The 23,622-nt window shown below is 58.8% G+C and overlaps 9 protein-coding genes across 9 annotated transcripts; 5 read left to right on the forward strand and 4 right to left on the reverse strand.

Annotated features, from left to right (window-relative positions):
* Positions 1–442: 442 nt before the first annotated feature.
* BJ171DRAFT_447450 (male sterility protein-domain-containing protein) lies at positions 443–2,918 on the forward strand (the record flags this gene model as incomplete). Its single annotated transcript, XM_053108198.1, has 4 exons — positions 443–697; positions 828–2,170; positions 2,361–2,553; positions 2,669–2,918. Coding segments are annotated over exons 1-4 (1,836 nt in total), but the record flags the coding sequence as incomplete, so codon positions are not given.
* Positions 2,919–3,229: 311 nt separating this feature from the next.
* BJ171DRAFT_526769 (lysozyme-like domain-containing protein) lies at positions 3,230–5,423 on the reverse strand. Its single transcript, XM_053112677.1, has 2 exons — positions 4,987–5,423; positions 3,230–4,887 (listed from the first exon to the last, which is right to left on the reverse strand). Exons 1-2 carry the CDS (start codon positions 5,326–5,328, stop codon positions 3,484–3,486), a joined length of 1,746 nt encoding a protein of 581 aa, XP_052962411.1. The 5' UTR covers positions 5,329–5,423; the 3' UTR covers positions 3,230–3,483.
* A 195-nt stretch (positions 5,424–5,618) lies between these two features.
* Positions 5,619–6,193, forward strand: BJ171DRAFT_479054 (uncharacterized protein; the record flags this gene model as incomplete). Its single annotated transcript, XM_053108920.1, has 2 exons — positions 5,619–5,706; positions 5,739–6,193. The coding sequence occupies 2 exons, from the start codon at positions 5,619–5,621 to the stop codon at positions 6,191–6,193; spliced, it is 543 nt and encodes a 180-aa protein (XP_052962412.1).
* Positions 6,194–7,098: 905 nt separating this feature from the next.
* Positions 7,099–13,314, forward strand: BJ171DRAFT_526771 (Saccharopine dehydrogenase-domain-containing protein). Its single transcript, XM_053112678.1, has 20 exons — positions 7,099–7,726; positions 8,148–8,232; positions 8,373–8,440; positions 8,531–8,677; positions 8,828–8,906; positions 9,083–9,216; positions 9,362–9,508; positions 9,770–9,855; positions 9,967–10,078; positions 10,263–10,378; positions 10,512–10,630; positions 10,727–10,853; positions 10,993–11,103; positions 11,212–11,461; positions 11,630–11,803; positions 11,923–12,009; positions 12,146–12,288; positions 12,460–12,619; positions 12,849–12,957; positions 13,094–13,314. Exons 1-20 carry the CDS (start codon positions 7,280–7,282, stop codon positions 13,213–13,215), a joined length of 2,823 nt encoding a protein of 940 aa, XP_052962413.1. The 5' UTR covers positions 7,099–7,279; the 3' UTR covers positions 13,216–13,314.
* Positions 13,315–13,322: 8 nt separating this feature from the next.
* On the forward strand, positions 13,323–15,370 carry BJ171DRAFT_262750 (WD40-repeat-containing domain protein). The gene is made up of 2 exons (XM_053106779.1): positions 13,323–13,763; positions 13,948–15,370. The coding sequence occupies exons 1-2, from the start codon at positions 13,480–13,482 to the stop codon at positions 15,269–15,271; spliced, it is 1,608 nt and encodes a 535-aa protein (XP_052962414.1). The 5' UTR covers positions 13,323–13,479; the 3' UTR covers positions 15,272–15,370.
* A 452-nt stretch (positions 15,371–15,822) lies between these two features.
* On the reverse strand, positions 15,823–17,362 carry BJ171DRAFT_262769 (acyl-CoA N-acyltransferase). The gene is made up of 3 exons (XM_053106780.1): positions 16,566–17,362; positions 16,209–16,343; positions 15,823–16,079 (listed from the first exon to the last, which is right to left on the reverse strand). The coding sequence occupies exons 1-3, from the start codon at positions 17,119–17,121 to the stop codon at positions 15,856–15,858; spliced, it is 915 nt and encodes a 304-aa protein (XP_052962415.1). The 5' UTR covers positions 17,122–17,362; the 3' UTR covers positions 15,823–15,855.
* A 269-nt stretch (positions 17,363–17,631) lies between these two features.
* On the reverse strand, positions 17,632–19,129 carry BJ171DRAFT_464339 (uncharacterized protein). Its single transcript, XM_053108542.1, has 4 exons — positions 18,852–19,129; positions 18,565–18,668; positions 18,305–18,407; positions 17,632–18,132 (listed from the first exon to the last, which is right to left on the reverse strand). The coding sequence occupies exons 1-4, from the start codon at positions 18,946–18,948 to the stop codon at positions 17,657–17,659; spliced, it is 780 nt and encodes a 259-aa protein (XP_052962416.1). The 5' UTR covers positions 18,949–19,129; the 3' UTR covers positions 17,632–17,656.
* Positions 19,130–19,965: 836 nt separating this feature from the next.
* Positions 19,966–21,634, forward strand: BJ171DRAFT_526778 (uncharacterized protein; the record flags this gene model as incomplete). The annotated part of the gene is made up of 6 exons (XM_053112679.1): positions 19,966–20,105; positions 20,451–20,519; positions 20,696–20,751; positions 20,840–20,888; positions 21,052–21,349; positions 21,476–21,634. Coding segments are annotated over 6 exons (677 nt in total), but the record flags the coding sequence as incomplete, so codon positions are not given.
* Positions 21,635–23,276, reverse strand: BJ171DRAFT_526779 (uncharacterized protein). Its single transcript, XM_053112680.1, has 2 exons — positions 22,913–23,276; positions 21,635–22,790 (listed from the first exon to the last, which is right to left on the reverse strand). The coding sequence occupies exons 1-2, from the start codon at positions 23,212–23,214 to the stop codon at positions 21,974–21,976; spliced, it is 1,119 nt and encodes a 372-aa protein (XP_052962418.1). The 5' UTR covers positions 23,215–23,276; the 3' UTR covers positions 21,635–21,973.
* Positions 23,277–23,622: the final 346 nt, after the last annotated feature.

Here is a 23,622-nt window from a genome sequence, read left to right on the forward strand (position 1 = left end):
CACTGGATGATGGCGTGTGGTACCTCTACCTGGTAAGCTGTCAACCTGCCTCGGAGGAGTCGTTCACGATATGGATGCTGACGAACGATATTGTGCTGTCACTCTCATCGGTCAGACTCCCTCGTTCATGAAGATGATCATCAGCATGGCCCAGTCCGGTCGCTCGGATGTGGAGTGGGCGGCCGCCAAAATCATCGGCCTCGGCTCCGAGCTCGTTCCGTCAAGTGTTGTCCAGAGTGCGAGTCAGGTTTTCCCCAATGCTGAACTTCAGCTTGCTTATGCATCCAGTGAGGTAAGTGCAGAGCCAAATCTGGGTTGACATGACTTTCCGGAACAAAGGCTGTTTCTCACTCCATCTCGATCATCAGTCGCTGCTTGTGGGTGCTCTCTCAGTGGCATTCCTTCCAGCCAACAGCGATGTTCCTGATAAGCTGGTCTACAAGCTCGTCAAACCCGGTGTGCACTGTCTCCTCTTTGACGAGGAAGGCAACATTGTCGACCAACACCAAACCAAGGAAGGAATCCTGGTCTTTGCCGTCGACAAGGACCATCCCATCAAGAACCACCCCAACTTTGCCAACGCCGATCCCGGCAACAAACTCTCACCCTTCGGCTTCCTTGAGGATGGCTCGCCCCGTGTCTGCACCATGGACTGGGTCGAGATGGTTGGCGAGAACCAGTTCACTGTGGTTGGAAGGTGAGTCAATGGCTGGGTGTTGCATCTCTCATTGATGGCGAGTGCACATCCGGTACCCTGAGGACATATCCCACTCCTGTATCCCGGATACTCACGCCATCCACTCCCTCACTCCACACCATCACTCCAGATTCGACCAGAAGATCAAGGTCAACGGCGTCTATGTCGACCTCAACGCCCTCGAGGAGCTGGCCAACGAAAACATGTCCAAGGTCATCTCGGACTGTGCCTTCATCCAGACCTCCGAGAAGAAGATCGTGATGCTCTTTGTCCGCAGAAGCGGCTCTCAGGTCAACCCCACTCCTGCCGAGCTTCTGCAGCTGACCGAGGACATGTTTGCGCTGACGAACGTCGCCAAGTTCCCGATCCACAACTGCTTCGAGCTCGACGAGTTCCCCTTCAACGACTCGGGCAAGCGCGACCTCAAGAAGCTCAGGCGCATCGCCGAGAATGTCGATCAGTTCGGCAAGTCGGTCGAGTACCCTCGTTTGAAACTCGCCAACACTCCCCTGTCCCGCACTGCCGCCAAGATCTCCACACTTGGAAGCCAGATCATCGACAACCCCGCCCTCGACGGCCGCAACTACTACATCGGCGGCGTCGGCTTTGACTCGCTGAGTGTCGGCCGTCTGGCCCTCGCCATCAAGGACGAGTTCAATGTCGAGATCTCGCCGCTGATCTTGCTGTCGAACGGAATGACACCGACTGATGTCGCCCAGTTGGTTGTCGACATCCTCGACGACAGACCGATGATTCCGCCGACAGTTGATCTGGCTGCTGAGGCCGCCAAGCTCGACGATGCGAGTGTGACGGCCGAGGGTCTCCCTCCGTTTGTCTATCCCAAGGACCCTCGCGGCATCGTCCTGACCGGTGCCACTGGCTTCCTCGGTGCCTTCCTGGTCTTTGAGCTGGCACACAAGTTCCCTCGGGCCAAGATCAACTGCCTGGTCCGAGCCCCGACCGAGCAGGCCGCCATCGACCGCATCATCAACACGGCTCAGAAGTTGGTCCTCGATCCGAGCCAGAGAGCCTTCCTTGACCACAACCTCAAGTCTCGACTCGTTGGACTGTGCGGCAACCTGTCGCAGGACAAGTGGGGACTCTCGGACGAGCGATGGAAGGAGATCAGCGAGGAGACCGACATGATTGTCCACAATGGCGCCGAGGTCCACTGGCTGTTTGACTATGACAGACTCAGGGGACCCAACGTCCTCGGCACGGCGACGGCCCTGAGACTGGCCACAACCCACCACCTGAAGCCGCTGCACTACATCTCGACCATCGGCACGATCCCGATGGCCAAGAAGGCAGACAAGCCGCTCGAGGAGAAGATCTACTCGGCCTGGAACATCTCTGGCGGGTATGGCCAGACCAAGTGGGTCTCTGAGCAGCTGGTCAACAAGGCACGATCGAGGGGAGTACCTGCGACGATCATTCGCCCAGCCGTCATTGCCGGCGACAGCCAGTACGGAGGTGAGTCGAATGTGATGTGGTGTGGTGTGGTGTGGTGTGGTGTGGTGTGGTGTGGTGTGGTGTGGTGTGGTGTGGTGCAGATGTCTCAATCGTCACATGGACTGGCCATGAATCGATGGTCTCGATTGTCAAGTGCCACTCATCCACCAACTGACATCAACTGACGCCTTCACACCCTCCATCGCTCCAGTGTCCAACTCTGATGACTACATCTGGCGATATGTCAAGGGATGCATTCAGCTCGGTGTTGCTCCCTCGCACGCCACTCTCGTCACGATGACCATGGATCCCGTCGACCATGTCGCCAAGGTGGTTGCCGAGATTGCCGGCTCGGAGGAGGCCCTGTCCAAGTTTGTGTTCCACATCAGCGACTCGGAGCACAGGTGAGGAGTGTGTGATGTGGTGTGAAGTGCGATGTGGTGTGCGATGTGGTGTGGATGGTGGATTCCGACTCTGATTACTCACTCACCCACTCACTCACTCACTCACTCACCACAGTGTCCTCTCCGAGACCCGGCTGTTTGAGATTGTCAGGAACCATGGCTGGCCGATCCTGTTCGAGACCCGCGAGCAGTTCAAAGAGGCATTCCACTCCCATCCCGCCGTCGAGAGCAACGCCCTGTTCCCGCTCATGCACATCATGATGGACATGTCCTTCACGATCGACAACGCCAACACCCGCTCGATCTACCCGACTCCCTGTCCCTCGCTGGAGGAGGTCGTCGAGAAGTGTCTCAGCTATCTGCACCACGTTCGCTTCTTGGGCGATCCCCTGGACCCGTCTTCGTCCTTCAAGATCAAGTATCCCGAGACCAGCGTGGTCACCCGCACTGGCCGCAACTGATGTCCGATGCGCCACGGCAATGTGCTGATCCCAGTGCCATCAAACAGCACCATGAAGTCGAGCGAGTGAGTCTCGAGGCTGTCGTGAGATTGCTGTCCCCCAACACGAGCGCCATCAGGCACATGTGTCTGTGGTGAGGATGAGATCCTGGATGCCTCATTGGGCGAGCGCGGGAGGCAGACACGGCCAAGCAGCCGCTCTGGGACGGAGCAGCATGTGTGTCCATAGGAACGGCGTTTATTACAGTTTCGGAGGCGATTACGGAGGAGGATTAGGGGGGGAGAGAAGCAGGGCCGGGGAGACAAGCAGGGCCATGAAGACGCTCATCGGCAGATCGCTGCCACGAGCCATGGCCACCAGCAGGTCGCTGCCACAGGCCATGCCCATCCACATGCCCATCTACATGCTCATATGCATGCTCATATGCATGCTCGTCAGTGGAACGGCACGGCGCCTGCTGCCGCTTGGTTTACTTGAGGGTCACGTTCCACTTGTGCTCAACACAAGAGACATACTGGTCGTCGATCAGGGCGTTGAAGGCCGTCTGGTAGTTGACCAGCTTGCAGGTGAAGGGCGAGTCGGCCTTGTCCCAGTAGATGAACAGCGCGGCCGAGCTCTGGCCGCTGAAGAGACCCATGCCGGCACACTTGAGGTTGTCGTGGCTGATGTCGATGCCGAGGTCGGCGGTAAAGTTGCGGTAGTAGTTGATGCGGTTCTGGGCGGCGGCCTTGGTGGGCGAGTCCTGGCACTCGCTGTTGATGATCTGGATGGTGGTGGGGAAGTCGTTGCCGAGCTGGCGCGAGATGTCGTCGGCGTTGGGCACCCAGGTGCCGTCAACGACAAACAGCATCGAGGGCTTGGGCGGCTGCGGGTAGACAAAGAAGAACACGGCCGAGGCCAGGTTGAGCCAGGAGGTGGCCACACGATCGGGGTCGTTGAGCAGCACGGTCGGGTCGCCGTTGAACATGATCTGGCTGAAGGGCGCATAGTTGAAGAAGTAGGTCAGCTGCTTGGCGCCGCGGCCAAAGTAGTTCATGAACGAGCCGTCGGGGTTCTTGCCGCAGGTCCAGATGTAGTTCCAGACAGGGTCGACGCAGCCGTTGTTGTAGCTGCAGCCGGGACTCTCGGGACAGCCGTTCTCGCGCACGGCGACGAGGGCCTGCAGCCACTCGGCGATGCCGTACTGCTGGACGCTGTGGCCGCCGGTCTCCTGGGCAAAGTGCGAGAACATGGCCGCCAGCGACCGCTTGCAGATGGCGTTGGCGTCGCGGCCGTCCGAGTAGTCGCCGCAGAAGGCCGTGAACTTTGCGACGGCCTGGAGGAACCCGGTGTAGGTGTACAGCGGGTTGGCGACCGAGAAGTAGTAGTTCCACTTGCTCTGGGGGATGATCTGCTCGACGCGCTTGACGTTGGGCGGGTTGGAGGCCTTGCCGGGAGCGACCTGCTCGACGACCGAGTTGTCGAGGGTGGCGATCGAGCGCTTGATCTTCTGGAACAGGTCCGAGCTGGTCTGGGAGGCCTCGAAGGCGCGGGCCTGGGCGAGGGTGGGAACGCCGTCGCGGCCAGGGCCGTCGGGCATGCCGTTTGGATCGCACGGGCCGAGCGAGACCCAGTTGTTTGACTTTGTGGGCTCGTCGCCGGCGTTGGCATAGAAGCTGTTCTTGAAGTCGACGTTGTTGTAGCTGACGATGGAGCCGCCCTGGTAGGTCCAGACGGCAACCCAGGCCTGGTGGCAGGTCGGGAGGGTGCCGGTCGGGGCGGGGCCGGCCGAGCTCGTCGTCGTCGTTGTGCGAGCCGGGGTGGTCGTGGTCGTGGTGGTCGAGGTTGCGGCCTTGGTGGTGGTTGAAGTGCGAGCCGGAGTGGTGGTGGTGGTGGTCGTGGTTCGAGCGGGAGTGGTGGTGGTCGTTGTAGTGGTGGTGTGAGCAGGGGTGGTGGTAGTGGTTGTAGTGCGAGCCGGAGTGGTGGTGGTGGTCGTCGTGCGAGCAGGAGTGGTGGTGGTAGTGGTGGTGGGAACAGGGAGAGCGCTGCTGGAGGGAGCGTCGCCGACCAGCTGCCAGAGAGCGTTGCCGGCCATGGGAGCCCAGGGGCTGATGGCGCTATGGGGAATCTGGCAGGTCCAGGTGCTGCCACCATAGGTAACGCAGTCGCCGATGTTGTACGAGACACCGACGGCCCAGTTGTTGCAAGACAGCTGTGCAGCAGCGACCTGGGCGCCGTGAGGCATGTTGGGAAGAGCATTGCCCAGGGAGAGCGAGGAGACCAGCAAGGCGGCGGTGCCGACGAGCTGCAGGGTGGAAGAAGACAGCAGTTTCATAGTTTCGAGATTAAGGTGTCAGAAGAGGAAGGCGACAGCGAAGCGAGGGTGCTCAATGAGGCAGAACGAGGCAGCGAGCCGGAGGAAGCGGGCTGTTGCGTCTGATGTCCCCAACGAGAGTTGCCAGGACCGCCGTATTTATATTTTGTTCCGTCTGCCTCACACGACCAGTCCACAAGCGAATGAGTGTCAGCTGGGCTGGCCAAATGGAGACGGTGGGGGGCAATGGGCCGGCGCGGTCATTGAAAGCTTCCAGGCGGTGGGAATTGTGCAAGGTCAGACAGACGCACATGCCGTCCAGCAATGGACATGGACGCTTTGTCGTCGTCGCATGTGTGGGGCTGGCTGGGGCCTCCTTGGCACAGGACATGCACCGCTGTATGTACACCGACTGTGCGATCGATCTGCAGCAGTGGCAATGTCCGGCTCTGTGCGAGGGCCGCGCACCGATGTGTCCGCGCTGGTCAGCAGCCCCGAGGCCCCACCCGACATACAAGGCAGAGGCAGCGACCGGGCTGCCGAGTCGAGCAGCCGAGTCGAGCAGCCGAGAGACAAGATGAGATGGCGACAACCATGTACCTTCTCCGGAGCAGGCGAAGAGCCGTCTGTCGTGGTGGTTATGCGACCGGTCGTCGACACAGCTGCCATGCCCTTTGGGTTGCAATGCATCTCACCCGCCCTCGTGCCGCAACCACACCCGATGCCGGCTGCCATCGCCGAGCGGGTGCAAAAACGCAAGAGGACCCATGCCGGTGCGGGCACACGACCGCCCCCCAGCAAAGTCGGTTCCCTGACCAACGCGTCGCCGCGCAGCGCGAACGTGACCGGCCGGCAAGCGACACGTGATGGCACAACCGGCAGGTGACTCTGTGCCGCTCACGCGGGCGCTGCTGCGCGGCACAGCAAGGAGCCAGCCCCAACTCTCTGTCAGTGAATGTGTCACAATGTCGCTGTTCTGTGTCACTGTGTTTGTGTCACTGTGTTTGTGTGTCGTGGCTGCGCTCGACCTGCTGCGCTGCGGTGCCATCACGTGATCATTGCTCTCGCTTCCCTCTCTCTCTGCGTTCCTCGCTCGGTCTCGCCCTCGCTCTCCAGCTGGCCATGCCGTGGCCGTGTCTTGGCCGTGTCTTGGCCGTGTCATCCCCGGACTCGTCCACGTGAGCTCATGTCCGGTCACCCATGTCGACACTTTCGTCGTCCAAGTCGTTTGACTCGCTCAGGTACTTTCTCGATCCAACCGGCGCATCTGGCTGTGACTGCAGCAGCTCTGAACCAGCCAGCTCGAGGATTCGGTGCAGAGGGCGAGCATTCCGACAGCCCCCGCTCGTCTTGCCCATTCGCCCTCTGTCTTGGTGCATGCACCAGCCGCCCCCGAATGCTTCTCGTCCTCTTCCCCAATCCACTCTTTCCATGGTTGCACGGTGCCGTCGGCTTGTCTTTTCCGGCCGCCCGCTGCGCGCTGCCGGCTGCGTGAGGGGTGGGTCGGAAGCGCCTCACTGCGACCAGCCATGGGATATTCGGCTGTTCGACTGTGGGGAAAGCGATGGCTGGTCGCTGGGGGAAGCTATTGCCAGCACCAAGACCTCAACAACATCATTAACAACAAATCATCAACATCAACAGCATCATCACCATCAACAACATCAACAAATCAACAACAAAACAACTCCCAGCATCAGCAACAACAGCACAGTATGTCCTCCACCCCCACAAGCCCCCCGGCCGCTCAGCGCCACCCGCCCGCGCCGCCTTCCTCTCTGGCCGGGTCTTTGTGCGCCTTGGCCCCGGGGCCACTCGGAATGCCTTCCCGCCTCTGGGCCATGGCCCCTGGTGCCCTCGCCTGCTTCCCCCCCCCCAGCTCTGATATATCCCAGCCTGCTCCCTCTGGGTTCGCCCCTGCCGACCCTCCCTGATCCTATTCGGCTGATCTCTCTCGCCCATTCCCTTCACCATGACCCTGTCTCGAGTCATTGCATCCCCTCTACGATCGGCTCGGCCTGTCGCCGCTGCTGCTGCCTTCCGCACAGCCCACCAAGCTCCTAATCTGGCCCGTTTCGCCGTTCTCGCCCGTTGGGTGCGAACACTTGCCATCCGTCGCGAAGACAAGAATCGATGGGAGCGCCGAGTGCCGCTCGTGCCCCAGGATATCGCCAGGCTCGTCAAAGAGCACAACGCCAAGGTCATCGTCCAGCCGTCCACCCGCCGCGTCTACACCGACGACCAGTTCGCCGATGCCGGAGCCATCATCAGCGAGGATCTCTCCGCCGCCGATATTGTGCTCGGCGTCAAGGAGGTTCCCCTCGACCAGCTTCTCCCTGGCAAGGACTACATGTTCTTTTCCCACACCTTCAAGGGCCAGAAGCATAACATGCCGATGCTGCAGGACATCCTCGATAAGGTGAGCGCAGGCTTCGACCGGTGATGCAGAGCGCCACCGGGGAGAATCGGCTGCCGTCCTCCGGAATTGCTTGAGACATGCCTCAAGAGTCGATGGAGGCACAATCGATGGTGCAGAGCGAGGAACCCCGCTTCCATCGGAGGCACAGATTCATGGACAGGACGTCCCATGAAGAGCGTGTGACATGAGCTGCCCAGGACATGGATGAGGCAGACCCAGGCAGCACAGCCTGATCCGTCATGCGAGTCGCTAGGAACAAGATTTGGCTGGGTCGCGGATGGCTCTTCATGCCACCTGAACTCTTTCCGACGATCGAATCGGGTTCAGAGTTTCTGCACAGCGCAGCAGCCTTCCAGCGCTAAACAGGCATGCCAATCGCTTGGCAATCCTATCGACGATTCACTTCTCTACTGCCCAACAGAAAATCCGTCTCATCGACTACGAGCTGCTTACCGACGACCATAATCGTCGCTTGGTCTTTTTCGGCCGATTCGCCGGATATGCAGGTACAATCCGCTGATACCCGCGTTTGCATTTGAGGGCGCTGGCCCAGTTCCCCTGGTCAATGCCGCTGCACCGCATCTCGATCATTGCACCAGATCGATACAAATTTACCCAATCGCCGCTGCACCTTGTTCTCGTTCAGGCATGATCGATGGCCTCCATGCCCTTGGACAGAGGCTACTTGGTCTGGGTTTTGCCACCCCGTTCCTGGTAAGCGTGTCGAGCAAATCTGGCTGGTGAGTGGACCGCTCGTGTCCGCGAGTGGTTGTCCACTGATCCAGCGGCACCATTGCTCCACAGAATATTGGAATGTCGTATGTCTATCGTTGCCTTGCCGACGCCCGCCTCGAAGTCACTCGCTCAGGACAGAGCATCATGGACGACGGGCTTCCGAAGCAGCTCGGACCGCTTACTTTTGTTTTCACGGGCAATGGGAATGTGACCAAGGTGAGTCGGGAGCCTCACACGGCTACGCATCCCCCTGTGATGAATGGAAGAAAAGCGACCTTATCGCAGCCATCGCAAACAAGCGAGCGCATGGGCCGCACTGGTATCCCGCCATTGACACAGCCCCATCCGATCGACTCTACAAACTAGGGTGCTCTGCATGTGTTCAAGTGCCTGCCCCACGAGTGGGTCAGTCCCGACGATCTCAAGGATTTGGTCGAGAGCGGCAGTGAGTGCATCCTTACTTTCACCAAAATCTTGGCCAGATCGCTTGTTCGCTCTCATCGCGTCGCATGTTACTGTCTGCCAGTCGACTCTCACCCCTCTGTCGGCTTGGCATCAATGGGCAATCGATCCGGTACCAACGCGGCATCAATATGACACCAATCCCATCATATTTTGCAGACTACAGCCGACATAAGGTGTACTTGACCCAGGTCCAGGCAAAAGACTACCTCGTCCGAAAGGATGGCCAGGCCTTTGACAATGCTCACTACAAGATGCACCCCGAAGAATACGACTCTGTGTTCCACGAGAAGGCAAGCTGCATTCCAGTGTTCTGGATGCGGGCTGTCGAGCGAATAATCCATGGAACCTTGGCAAAGTCAACTGCGGGTGTGCCCAGATTCACTCGGCGCCGCAATTTCAAGCACATATTTACCGACGCCTCTGTTCCACCGCCAGATTGCACCTTACACCAGCATGCTCATCAACGGCATCTTCTGGGACCTCAAATACCCCCGGCTCATGACGATCGAGCAAACTGAGAAGCTGGCCCGTGAAAATCGATTGAGAATGCTCGCCATCGCCGATATATCGTGCGATATTAATGTAAGAGACAAGAAGGGGTCAACAACCCACGGGGGTGCTTGAGGAGAAGGGGCGGCACGAATTGCATTGGTGCTTCAAGCGAAGGCGGGATCGCCATGGGGTTACTGTGATGTTCTCACCGTGAGCGGCAGTTGCTTGTGTCGATGAATGACGTTGCCGTCAACCCGTGTCCCGGTTGTTTGTGTCCTCCTGCGTGCTTGGAAAGTCGCCGGCCGACCTTTGCCAACGGTACTGACTGTACACCACCGATCTGTGCTACAGGGCAGCTTGGAGTTCATGAGCCATGCCTCAACCATTGACCACCCGTTCTTCATGTACGATCCCATCGAGAAGAAGAGCCACCACGAGTACGTATATTTGCGCCATCTATCTCCTTGTCTCCCAGCATGCGATTTTGAGCACAGGCGGACCGGGGCTGATGCCAACCATGCCTACCCTGGGCTCTGCGTCCTTTACAGGGTCGAAGGTGATGGCATGATCATCATGTCCATCGACAACTTGCCGACCGAGATGCCGCTCGAGGCGAGTGCGTACTTTAGCGACTCGCTTCTGCCATTCGTCAAGGAACTGGTGAGTTGCAGCGAGGGCCCTCTCCGCCGCCCGACCGGCACAGAAACGGATAAGCCGCGGAAAGCACAAATCCATTCTCATGATGCACCTGAAGGGGAGCAGCTCCATCTTGATCGATCGTTAACCCACTTCCGCAACAACGGCAATCGTACCCCATTCCTTCCCGGGTACGCCGATCGGATAGATCCTCGGCAACGTGGACCACGCGGTCCTCAATCGAGCGACCATTGCCCGTGATGGCAGCCTATTTGCCCGCCACACCCAGCTGCAAGACCAGCTGGAAAAGTATGGTCGGCCGAGGTAGGATTCTGCCGGATGCCTATTCCACTGCTCCGAGCGTCGAATCATTTCCAATAGCCGAATGAACCAAACTCCTGTTCTTGGTTGTCTCACCCGAGCGACTCTGTCTTGCCTCTTTCGCCCCTTTCTCAAGTGCGGGAGCTGGAATCCGCGTCGAAGCCAACCACAAGGTCCTGGTGTTGGGATCGGGCTATGTCGCCGCTCCTCTGGTGGAACACCTCTCCGGCGTTCAGAACACCCACGTTACCATCGGTGAGTTGTCCCCCGGCCGGTCGGGCATGGGGCGGGAAGATTGTTGCTCCATCATTCCCTCTTGCGCTGGTGCTTACCGCCTGCTGCCTGATGCAGCGAGCAATGCCCTGGATGAAGCCGGGAGAATCGCCGAGAAACACAAGAACGTCCAGACTCAGAGCGTGGATGTGAAGAACCAGGCGCAGCTCCAGGACCTGGTGTCGAAACATGATATTGTCGTCAGGTGAGTCGCTTGGCTCATCTATGGTGCCCAATGGTCGATTACAATGGTCCTGGCAGTTGCGACGGTCTGTCGGAGCCACTGCTGACCACTTCACTCTGCTTGCAACACATGGCTTCCTGACGGCTTGTTCGCCACACAGTCTCATCCCCGCTACAATGCACATTCCTGTGGCCGAGAGTTGCATTGCCCAGAAGAAGCACATGGTCACGGCCAGCTACATCTCGCCCGATATGGAAAAGCTTCACGAGAGGTAGGCCGCAACCACGACCAGCATCCTTCCAGACCGTAGGACCCTGGTGGCCATCGAGTCGTGTTGGCTCCTCTGCTCACACGGCACGATTCCGTCAAACCCGGATAGGGCCAAGGCTGCCGGCGTGTCAATCCTCAACGAGATCGGCTTGGACCCCGGAATCGATCATTTGACGGCCATGCGAACCATCCACGAAGTGCAAGCCGCCGGGGGACGTGTGAGCTCGTTTGTCTCCTGGTGTGGCGGCCTGCCGGCTCCCGAAGCCTCCAACAACCCGCTCGGATACAAGTTTAGCTGGAGCCCTCGCGGCGTGCTGCTGGCTGGCCTCAATTCTGCAAAGTTCAAGATGAATGGGAAGGTAGGCGCCTGCCCTGGCCGACTTCACATCCTCTCACCGAGTGCCTCAAAGCCACATCTGCCGCACATCCGAATGGCACAGTCCGTACTTGCAGTATCAATCCAGAGAGTCAGTTTCTGCAGCAGACCGTCCACTGAGCACCGCCTATATGCTGCCTCGCCCTGACAGATGCACGAGATTCCTGGCTCGCACTTGCTCAAGTCGGCCATGAATGTCGATATGTATCGGGGATTTGCCCTTGAAGGAGTGCCCAACCGTGACTCGCTCAAGTACACCAGCCTCTACGAGCTCGGGGATCTGAACAAGCTCGACACCATGTTCCGCGGCACACTGCGGTACAAGGTGAGCTCTCTCATCTGTCGCCCATCGACAGCCTTTGTCTGTTGCATCGCGCTGTCGATGTATTGTTGATCCAAAGGCATGCACTCTGACCTGCTGCACTGTGGCTGTGCTTCCACCAGGGCTACGGAGAGCTCATGTCATGCTTCAAGGACCTCGGCCTGTTTGAGACGGCGCCCTCCAAGCTTGCCAGCCAGGGCACATCCTGGGTGAGTATCGGCCGGCCGCAGCCCAGGCTGTTGCGATTCCATCGATCTGATGGGTAGGAATAACAGCACCCACATCCCCCGCTCTGCTCTAATACTGCTTGCGTGATTGAACACCTTGGCCCACTCTGCTTTGCAGCAAGAGCTGATGAACAGCCTGCTCGGTATCTCCAAAGGCGCCGACCCCGTGGCAGCCATCAAGGCCAAACTCGCCGCGGGAGTCAACGGCGATGTGGCTGCGGACTCTTTGAAGCTCCAGCGAATCTTGTCGGCGATGAACTGGTACGCTCAGCATCCCAGCTCGGCATCCAGCTCAGCATCCCAGCTCGGCTCCCTGATTTGACGCCCAATTCGACGCCACCAAGGACAGCCTCTGTGGGATGCTGGCTGGGCTGATGCAAGGCTACTCACTGCAACTGCTGACGAGAATGGATATGTCTCTGCTGTCCCTAGGCTCGGCATTTTCGACAGCGCGAACCCTATCGTTTCCTCCGAGTCTGTTCTCGATGCTTTCTGCAGTCTCTTGCAGCAAAAGTTGGTCTATCTCCCTGGAGAACGAGACATGGTTGCCATGCAGCACGAGTTCGGCATCGAGTGGGCCGATGGCCAGAAAGTAGGTTACGATTCAGTGCCGGAGTCCGTGGCTGACTGTGAGGAGCCATGTTCACACGATGGCGTCCTCGATTAGCGATGCTGGTTCTGGACACCGAGGAGGAGTGTTGCGGATTTGAATGTCTGGGTCGAGTGTGCACACAACGACGGATCTGGGAGTGCGTTTGGGTCGCTGGTTTGCATGATATATCCTTGCTGCCGAACTGACCCACGCCATCAACCGATGCCAGGAACGCAAAACTGCCACCCTGATTGCATACGGCGAGCCCCAGGGATACTCTGCCATGGCCAAGACCGTCGGTCTCCCCGCAGCCATTGCCACCGAAGCCATCATGACAGGTCAGCAACAGGATCATTGGCTGCATGAGCGATCATGTCCCCGACAACGACTCCACTCGGATTCTCGCGCTGACACCGGCACTGACCTTTGCCCTTTGCGCATTCCGGCACTTCTCAAACTGCGCGGGGGCTGCAGGCGTCATCACCCGCAAAGGCGTCTTGGCCCCCGTGAGCAAGGATATCTACGAGCCTATCCTGGCCCGTCTTGAAGCCCGCGGCATCAAGTTCGATGAGGCCTCGACCCGACTATCCAAGTGATTCGTGGCTATGCGAGCACTTTTGGGGGCGTGATGGTGCCGTGGGGCTTCCGTCCTCTTGACTGCGTCCTTCAATACAGCGCTCGGATATGCGAGGTGTGTGGTTCCTGGTCCTGGCGGAGAGAGAGGTGGGCCCGAGCGAAAGCCGCCGGGGTGTGTATTTTCTGGTGCGCCAATCTCTGCCCCGATCATCCCATCCATTGCACCCATCGCATCGCATCACATCCCATTCCATCGTACCCATCCCATCCCATCCCATCCAAATATGCTCTCTGCTGACCAGGGCAAGATCCAGACCATCGCCCTCGTCCGCGATTTCCTCCAATCCAGCGGCTTTTGTCGAGCCCTCGCCGAGCTCGATCGCGAACTCCTCGACTGGGACTCCAACCTCAACTGGAGCGAGGTCGGCCCTGCAACGACGCCGGCGGCCGTCAGGCTCGAGTCCGGCAAGGCCTCGTTCACTCTTCCGCCGCTTCAAGTGGTCGTTGACGACTATGTAGCGCGCACGTCTGCTGCTTGGAATGCAGCCCACTCATCGTCGGCCGAACGGTAATCCACTTGGGGCAAGCGTCGAGGCAAGCAAAGGGAGAGAGTGTGGGGCCACGACGAGCATGCTATTATCTCTCTTTCCCTTCTTCCTCTCTTCCGAACCTCTTCAGCCACCTGCAATTGACTCACTCGCCCGTTGATCGGCATCGCGGGGGTATATATACTATCGTTGCCATCGTCACAGGAATCTTGCCCAAGCCTCGTTTCAAAGAGTCGAGCCATTGTTCTCCTCGGAGCCACTGCAAAGACTCGAGTCGATCCATAAGAGCAACATCCTGGTCTCCAAGCTCGTCGATCTTCCTCGTCGTCTCTTTGCAGCCCAGGGGCCGTCGGGAAACCTTGGGGATGAACCAAGCGAGTCAACGGTTCGTGTGGTCGTCACGGCCTCGACCGACAAGATCGTCAAGATCAGCGACACCCAGACAGGCGCCGTCTTGTGGAGCTTTGAGTATCCCAAGGGATCGGTCCTGGATGTGGAACTCGACTGCGACGAGCCAGGGTGGCTGGAACGACGAGACGATGCCGGTGCCGATGCCGATGGCAGTGACAAGTCTCGAAGCACAAGCGTCTATCGTTTGGTTCTCGCGGGCATGGACGGCCTCGTCCACATCGTCGATATTGCCACCCGCACGATCGTGCAGACCCTGGAGCCCCACTCCAAGTACGTCACCGCCGTCAAGGTCGTCGAGTCCAAGGGAGAGTTCTTTGTCGTGACGGGATCGCACGACAAGACAGTCAAAATCTATCGCCGGACCGGCGCTGGTGCTTCTCCAGGCGCATCCGAATGCAACAAAATGCAGCAGCAGCAACAGCAGCAGCATTATCGACAGTCGCTGTATTCGCTCGTACATTCGGTCGAGTTCCAGGGTGCCGTCGAATGCATGTGCCTCGTTCCTCCAGAGCAAGAAGAGCCACCAGCACCCCAGGACTCGCTCGAAACAGCTCAAGCAACTCACAGCGTCGCTGCTTGCCAAGATGAAGAAACTCAGCAACATCATCGGCGCAGGCTCGGTTGTTGGTCCATCGCCGTGGGCTGTCGAGACGACAACTATCTGCACTACATCGACCTCGACAGCTCCACCGGCTTTCGGCAGCACCGGTACAATCTTAACGCCAATGGCGACGATTGGGTTTCCTTCTCGCCAATGTGCCTGGCGCTCTCTCCCTCGGGCCGGCATCTGGCCTGCTACACCGACACAGCAAGCGGCCGAATCCTGGTGCTGGGTGCCCGATCGGCCGTGCAAGTGCAGAGCCTCTGGGGCATCGCAATCGACCCCATGTTTGCCCAGCCCCGGTGCATCTTTGATCCGTCCGGCAACTTTGTCCTGGCCACGGCCGACGACCACGCCATCTGGGCCTACAACATCGCCTCGGGCCAGTGCGTCAGAAAGATGCTCGGCCACACCTCGACGATCCGTGGTCTCCACCGACTGGGGGACTCCTGGGCATCGTGTTCGTTCGATAAGAGTGTCCTGCTTTGGGGAAGCGTCGCCACGATCAACCCCTGAGCACAGGACAGCAGCAGGATCATGGGAATCGCTTCGATAGTTTGTGTGGGCACCATGTCGGCCAAGCGGACCGTGCGAATACAACAAGCGCTTTTCACAGCAAGAGCGGTTTGTATTGGCAGCCCCCCCCCAGGACATCCAGCAGATTCCACCGCAAGAAAAGAGGCGGCACGGGAGAATGCGAGCGCCAACGTTGGGGACATCGCAGGAGCAAACTTGGCAAGCAGACCGTGTGGGGAAGGGTATGCAGAGTGGCCAGCGACGGTGGCAGCGAGAGAGAGACAGGCAACAGGCAGGTTGGTCTGACTGGGCTACGCCTCCAAGCCGGCTCTACCCAAGGTATGTTCTATCGAAACAAGGATGGTGAAATATCCCAATGGCCGTGCACAACGAGGCCGGTTTGCAGAAACAGCGACATCCTGGTCGAGCGGTCCAGGATTGCCCTTGTCGAACATTGACAAGTTGATCAAGGACGAGCGAACGGGGCACATCCGTTCGTTGTTGTCCGCAATTCTTTGATCCGATTCGGCCCAAGCCAGGCAGCAGGAGAGGGCTCGGCCCGACAGCCTCGGACGCAAGCACATCTACTCGGATTTGCGTGGAATGTAGCGATTGAGGAGATAGGCGTCCGGCGGCTCCACACCTCGGTTGCGGGCATAGTATCCGTCTACTCGCGAGTGGACGATAAAGTCCAGCTTCTCGTAGAAACGGATGGCTTCGTCGTTGGTTGTCTGCACGTGCAGACTGATGTGCTCGACGGTGGGATCCAGCTCGCAATTCCGGATGATGTAGTTCACCAAGTGCGATCCTGAAGCAAGTTGCGGTGCCTCGAGCGTTAGAGGGCGGTGGGGGGGGGGATCGGCGGCGGCAGCCAGGTCGAGACACCATGCAGTCTTGGTCAGATCAGCAGGCGGGCGGGAGGCTTCCGGCAACTTACCAATCTTGAGGCGGCGATAGGGAGCCAGCACGCCGATGGTCATGATGTAGACACGATAGCGGGTTTCGGTCTCGTTGTGGTATATGGGCTCTTTGCGGCAGCTGACGGCGCCGACACAGTCTTCCTTGTAGAAGGCTGGGACCGAGGCAACGAATTCGGCCACAGCGTTTGGAATGAATGAGATTGTAAGAGGAGCGTGGTGAATGACGGGGTCGCTGAGAAAGGCCATTGAAGCCAAAGTGGCATAACGAGCGATTGTGCAGCGGCATTCGAGCAAGTGAGGTCGGGCGGAAGCGACTGCGATGGAGCACCGACAGAGCAGGGCACTGCCCGGACGATCGGCGCAGACAAGCATACCAAGGGCGCTGAGCTCTTTCGGATATTTGTCGCAAACTTGCCGATAAAAGGACTCTTGATAGACCACAGGAAAGATGATCGAGTTGATGCGCCGGAACTCGTCCAGATTGTCGTCGTTGATCTCCTCGAGCCGGATGTCGCTTGACCACGACTCATACTCGTGCTGGCGCTTCCGGCTCTCTTTTGGGATGAGGAGATGGAAGCGTGGGTCGATGGGCGTCGACGAGGGCGGAAGAGGAAGCTCGGCAAAGCGCCGATTCGGGCCAGGCCGTTGGTCCGAGGTTCGAAGCATTGCGGCTGGGGAAGGCCCTGGCTGAGGAGTGGGCAGCGGATACGGATACGGTGACGGAGGCGACGGATGTGAGAATCCCGGCCGAACAGAGAATGGCGAGGCCGAGGCTGACCGAGACGGAGAGGTGGAGGACGGGGAGGAGGTGATTGAGGGAGACAGAACGATCGAGGATGCGGCGTGATGGGCCGGCGACGGCAAGGGGCCCGCCGGCTTGAAGAAGGAAGTGATCCGAGACTGCTGGTGTTGCGATCGAGCTGGCTCCATGACCAACGGTGGAACAGATGAGGGCAGTGGGAGTAGTGGGGAGCGAACGGAAGTGTGGAATGGAATGGAATGAAAAGGCTGGCAGTCGAGCGAGCAGAGAAGCAAGAGTGGGCTGGTGAGGAGCTGGCCGGGGACAGAGAGTGCCGGCGGTTGGTGTCCGAGGGTGGATGGACAGGCCGAGGGTGGATGGACAGGCCGATGCGGTCAGAGAGGATGGAGCGCAAGAGGGCCGGCTGCAGCGAGAAAACGGCGATGGAACAAGATCGCCGGAAGGGGCGGCTCATGGACAGCGTCGAAATGACTCTGGGTGGCGCCGGCGACCGAGCGGGTTGCGCTGACGGCGATTGCGGTGATGGCGGTGGTGATTGCAGCGGCGATATCCGCAATGGAAATAGACGTCATGACGGTATTGGATCGCCAGCGCAAGTCATCCAGGGGTGAAGGTGTCTCGTTTCAGAAAAGTTCGCCGTAGCAACAGCGATTCACAGTCACGGCAGCACCACACAGGACTCGGATGGGATGCAACCGCAGTGTATTAGTTGCCGGCATTGGCATTGGCATTGGCAGCAGCCGCACCATCGGCACCGAGATATCGCACAATCAGATCCCGCACGGTGCGGTAGCCATTTTGGACGACGGCCGGGACGGCAGGGAGGCCAAACAGGACATCCAGACGGCTCCGCAGTTCGTGGACAGCCTGCTTGGTCAGGCTGGAGAAGAAGTAGCGGAATCGCAGGAACTGGATGAACAGAATCGGGGTCGTGAAGGAGGCGTATCGACCAAACACCGAGACGATCAGGAAGGGCAGGATCAAGAAGACTTCGATGAAAGCCACGGCACGCAGAGCGGGCTGCTGGTTGGCCTTGACAAACTTGTCGATACTGGCCGAGACCTGCTGGGTCAGGCCCGAGGCGGCGCCAGCGACGGGCGGGAAGATGGCGGGCAGGACGCTCTGGCGGGTGTAGCTCAGGAACTGGAAGAGCGAGAAGGTGGCATACGGGAGCAGGGTGACTGCAGCGTCCGAAAGGAGCGATCGATGCGACGAAGGGGAGGAATGGCAGACCAAACGAACGGTGAGATACGAGACGCATATCGACTGTGTCGGCACTCGGCTGATACGCAATAAGAGTTGCGATGATGCCGACAGACAAATCCAGCAAGAGGAACGGTGGGTCTTACACACCTGAGATCGGCGCAGACGAAACCCACACGATGGCAAGCAGGAGATATTGGGCGTTCTCGTCGGTCATGACCTTCTGGAAATAGTCACGACTGAACTTGGGGGTCTGCCGGGCCGGAATACGGATGGATAGGATGGGCGTGCGAGAGAGAAGAGGAGTGCAGCCAGCAATTAGCACCCGCAGAGTCGGCAGTGAATCGCGAGGAGGAAGAGGAGGAGGAAGAGGGACTCGGGTGGCTCGGTTTGCTCGATGGACGACTTACGCCGTGACACTTGTAGAGGATAATGCCATAGCACAGGATGACGCCGTAGTAGGCCTTGTAGTAGCTCTTTCCACCGCTCAGGATAAAGAGGGCTGACTGGGAGACTGCAGCGTTGCGAATCGAGGCAGTGTTGCGAGTCGAGGCAGCGTTGCGAGTCGAGGCAGCGACGACAGCAGATGAAGGGGTCGGAGGGAGAGAAACATGGCGTTAACGATGGCATCCATTCGTCATTGCGGCAACAGCGGCGTCGATCGATGGTCAGACGAGCAAGAACGAGTCGGCCGTACGTGTAGTCAAGTGGCCGATAAACCAGAGGAACTGGATGTTAAGGACGAGCTTGGTGAGGCGAGCCTGCAGCCCGGCGACGGCGTTTGGATCGGACATGGCGAGATCGAGAAGGCGGATAGAGATTCAGGCCGAGGGAGATCGGTGGGTGGTGGAGATGCTAGATAAGTGCTGGGTAGGAGGGACGGTGGATAAAGCCAACGAGACCAGATCGATGTAAATCAACCCGGAGCAGACGACACCAGGGCGGACAACACCGGAGCAGAGATCAGCGCAGGGCAGATCGGCGCAGAGCAGACTCGGCCGGCGAGAAAGGGGTTGGCCGAGGCGCGCAGAGGCGGTTTCGTTGGTGTTCTCGCGCATTCGGCCGACAAGGGTGCGGGCGAACCAGGGCTGCGATGCGAGCAGTGCCAAGTTACTTGATGTCATGGGAGTCGTTACTTGATATCATGGGAGTCGTTACCTGATATCATGTCATGGCGGGTGCGTGCTCATCCGCTTGCCCGTCCATGGCCTCCATTCCATCGCTCATGCCATCCATTTCGTTTGCTACCAGACCCCTCGAGTGCCCCAAATGCATCCCACCGTCCGCAGTGTCCTTGCTCGCTGCATCGGCTCTCCAATCACTTGTCTGCAGGAGACTTTTCTGATAGAAGGGTCCTCCGGCGATATCGACGGGCACTCGCATGCTCATCCCTGGATGCTGTCTTCAGCAAGGATACAGAGCCCCCAAGCGACATCGGCATACAGGCTCGCTGCGACTCGATCCCGGATCGTTCCCCGGCTCGGATAGTCGAGTCTCCTAATCGCAGTGGCCTGCGGTAATCCCTCCAAGTGCACTCCAAGCTTGCCATCCTTCTGCTCGAACTGCCGCATTTCTGGTCCTATCCGCCAGCCCCAGAGTCATCGTTGCTTGGCCAATCAACCAACTATCGGAGGAATACCTTCCGTGGGAGAATATCCCCCCCCCTGCGTCCTCTCGCTTGTCTGCTTGCCTGTGGAGAAAGCCCAGGCTCGCAGTGAACCCTTCTTCCGACCCTAGCGTCCATCTCGCTTCTTCCAAGAACGACCTTGCTTGCACCCCCCCCCTTACACTCCTCACTCGGCCTGCTTGAACGATGCACCAGTTTCATCTCCAGCTTGACCCCCTGAGCCCCCTGCCAATCCCTCCGGTTCCATCCGTGCCGACCGAGCAGGAGGCATCGGTACTGCGTCCACCCAGTGGCCCCGCCAGGGTGGTCAAGAAGGCCGATGGAGTAAGTCCAGTGCATCCTCGGTCGTCCTGCGCTTGCTGTCCCCGGGCCAGCCTTCACCATGACCTCGCTTCTCGAAGATGTGTGTCGCTTGGATGTGAGATGTACTTGGTCCTCGGGTGCTGGTGCAATGTTGGCTTGCCATGAGTCCAACGACCTCTGTCCGAATCCTGTGGCGACATTGTTGATATTCCAGCAGCATCCATCTCTTGAGTATCCCCCCGGCCTATCTCTCCACAGTCTTCGTGGAAGTCGCTCGGCAATGTCTTTCCACTCACGACGACGCTGACCCCGGGCTAAACCCGCTTCGCTTCCCATGAATCCCGGGCCATCGGAAATTTCTCTCAGAAACTCACAGACCTCGAGGATTTTTTCAACACCACCACAAGCGACACCTATCCGCGGCGGGATATCAAAGTGAGTCGCAGGCCCGGTGCATTCACAGCGCATTCGGTGACACTGGGGGTGGGGAAGCAGTATCGAGGGCGAGATACTTGGTTCGAGCAATAATCGCACCAGATTGCACCCTCCCTCTGCAAATAAGCGTCGAGGATGCTGTGGAGGCTAACGGAATGTATTGCGGCATCTGCCAGGGACGGCATGACACATGGGAAAGCCAGCAGATGCAGCAGATTCGAATCAACCGAGGGTGAGCCCCACAAGCAGCAACGCCTGTCCCGATGCATAGTACCCCCCGACTCGGCAACTCAGCTTCATCTCGTTCTCATTTCCTCCAGGTACATGACTGGCGGAGGCTGGATCAAACTCAGCGGGCCGGATGGAGAGGTAAGTACCAAACTCGCCGCCTGGCAAGCATCGCAACGCTTCGGCGCAACGGATGAACTCACTAGAGCACCAATGGTTACCGCTGGCATCCGACCTTGATCTCGCATTGGCTCGATCAAACGATTGCTCGAACATATACCCATCCGTCTCCGACCTCTGCAAGGATGACTCGTCGTCGACATTTCGAGACTCATACCACCATCCCAAGTCAATTCTGCCTCCGGTAGAGTCTCTGCACTTTGCCGGTATCCGATTGACGGAGCTGCTCCTCGCCGGAAAGAAGGGCCACAAGCACCTCCCAAAGCGAGTGCTGCTGCCGGCCCTCGACGACACCACCCAGGCTCTGCGCCAGTCGGCATTGATGTCCAATCTCGATGTTCCTGTCGCACGAAAGCGTCCTGGTGTCGTTCGGCCCTCGAATCTACCTCGCACCTGGGTCGAGCACTGGGACATCTTGAATGGTAGGCACATCGTCAATGTCGGCGTTGGTGTCTGTGCTGGCAGAAACTCGGCAGCCAGCTTGAATGGAGCAATATCAAAGGGTACTCGACCTAACCACCGATGATCTGCGTTGCTCTGGCGTCCAGGGGCCCATGTTGCCCGGTTTGGGTCCATGGCCGTACCGGAATCAAACCCGCATTTCACCCATTGATCTGTCTCTCCAACCGCTGCACCACCGCCCGATTCAGCAACAATGATACTTTGGACCATGTGTGCCAGTGGCAATTGGGACAACAGACAGGGCATCTGGGTCGCACATGGGGAATCCAATGCATAGTATCTATACACCATTTCTGTTGACAAGCATCAACGACAAGTTCTCAGACACCATGGACTTGAATGCACGAGGGCTACCTCTCTCTGGGTGCAGTGGTCCGATGATGGGTGCTCTGGGGATGGGAATGTTCTTGGACACAATCGGATGAGCAAGTGCGTATCCATGATCGAGACGGCATGACAATCGACCTCGAAAAAAAGGCAGGAAGGAGAGAGAGTGCCATCTCAGCTCAGTGCGAGCTCCGTCCCAGTTCGGTGTGAGTGCCATCCCAGCTCGGTGCGAGCGCCAGAACGATACGATGCTGGCTCTATCGCTTGAGCACTTTGAGGGCGTTGCCGAGCACATACTGGTTGAAGCGGCTCGACTCCAAAAGATAGTCAATGTCGGCGATTTTCCAGACGATCGAGTCGGCAGCGTCACCGCTGTTGTCGACCAAATGGCTTCGCGGGATGTGGTTGCTTTCCAAGAGTACCAGAACCTCACGACGCCGAGAATCTGACACAAACGCTTCGGCAGAATCGGAGGGATTTGGGTCGGGGGACTGGGACGACAGGGCATCTGGTGGCTCAACAGTGATGCTGGAGCGAGTATCGGCAGCTCGGGGATCGGCTGATTGCGAGAATTCCACCTGGGCGTTGATGGCGACTTCGACAAGCAGCGTGGCCCCTTCTTCGATGGCAGCACCAAAGATCTCATGCAGCGGTACGCCCTCCTTGCGCTTGGCCCAGTCGGCAGCACTGCAGAGGAATCCGACCGAGTGGTAGGTGTAGTAGACATGCGATTTACCGTACTTGTACAGGCGATGATAGGGATTGCAGTTGGTCAGGGTTCTGGCCAACGCAGGTGCCGGCTCGCCCAGTCGGATTTCGGTCCTGGACTCCCGGCAGTCGAGGATGTCGGTGACGCTGATGTTGGCTGCTTGGCGGTGTGCGACGAGTGCATCTTGCTCCCGTTTGAGTCGCCTGAACAGTTCTGGAGTCACCATCCTCTGGACGGCCTGCTCGTAGAGCTTGGCATCGGGCCCCTGCGGGTCGGAGGTCCAGCTGCCGAGGACGCTGGCGAAGGTTTCGAACGAGCGAGCAGCATTCGGCAGGAACTCTGGCGGCATGTTTGACGACGACATCCTGTTGCGGCACAGGAATCGCACAGGAGTAAGCAAATTGGAGTGCGTCTGCCTGGCGTTAGTATGCATATCCCTCTCGGGCGCTGTTGGTCGCTGTCAAGTCGATGGTGCGGAGGATCTCACATGCTGGTGTCCTTGAAGATGTTGGTGTAGTAGCTCGAGACGGCAAACTCGGTCAGGAACACGACCGAGCTGTTGGTGATCCAGTTGATGAGAGCAGATCCGGCTTCGGAGAGGCTGCGAGGAGCGCGGTCCTGGACGCTAATCACTCGAGGTTGGTCCGAGGTGTGCCAGGGATAGATGCGGTGTGGTGTGGAGAACGACTGGGCGACGGCTGACCGACAGCGGATGGGCGGTTTGGGCAGAGCGAGCCAGGTTGCAGGCCGGGCAGCAGGCCGGATCGCAGGCCGGGTCAATATCCTCATTGTGCGTTTGTGTGGGAGTCGGCGATGGGATGAGATGAGATGGGATGGGATGATGAGGGTCCAAGTCGGTGAGAGCGCTGTCTGGGCTGGCCGAGCTGTTTCATCCCGATCTCACTGGGCATCAGCGCATCGGCGTTGAGAGATCCACCGCATGGTCCACCGCATGGTCCATATCTCGCCGAGCCCATCGCTGCATCCGCTGCCGTGTGCATCGCTGCATCGATCGCTGCATTGATCGCTGCATCGATCGTTGCATCTGTTGTTCGTTGAAGTTCCGGGCTCTGGCTCGGCGCTCTCCCTTGGGCAGCTGACCCGTCTCTCATCCCCACAGCCTTCCCTGCCTGCTGGCGTCGGCCGGCTCTGTGTGCATCTCTCCAACAAACCGAACCGGCATTGTGGTCCTGCCGC

The sequence above is a fragment of the Polychytrium aggregatum genome, assembly GCF_025602895.1.
Source record: "Polychytrium aggregatum strain JEL109 chromosome Unknown BJ171scaffold_61, whole genome shotgun sequence".
NCBI classification, from domain to species: domain Eukaryota; kingdom Fungi; phylum Chytridiomycota; class Chytridiomycetes; order Polychytriales; genus Polychytrium; species Polychytrium aggregatum.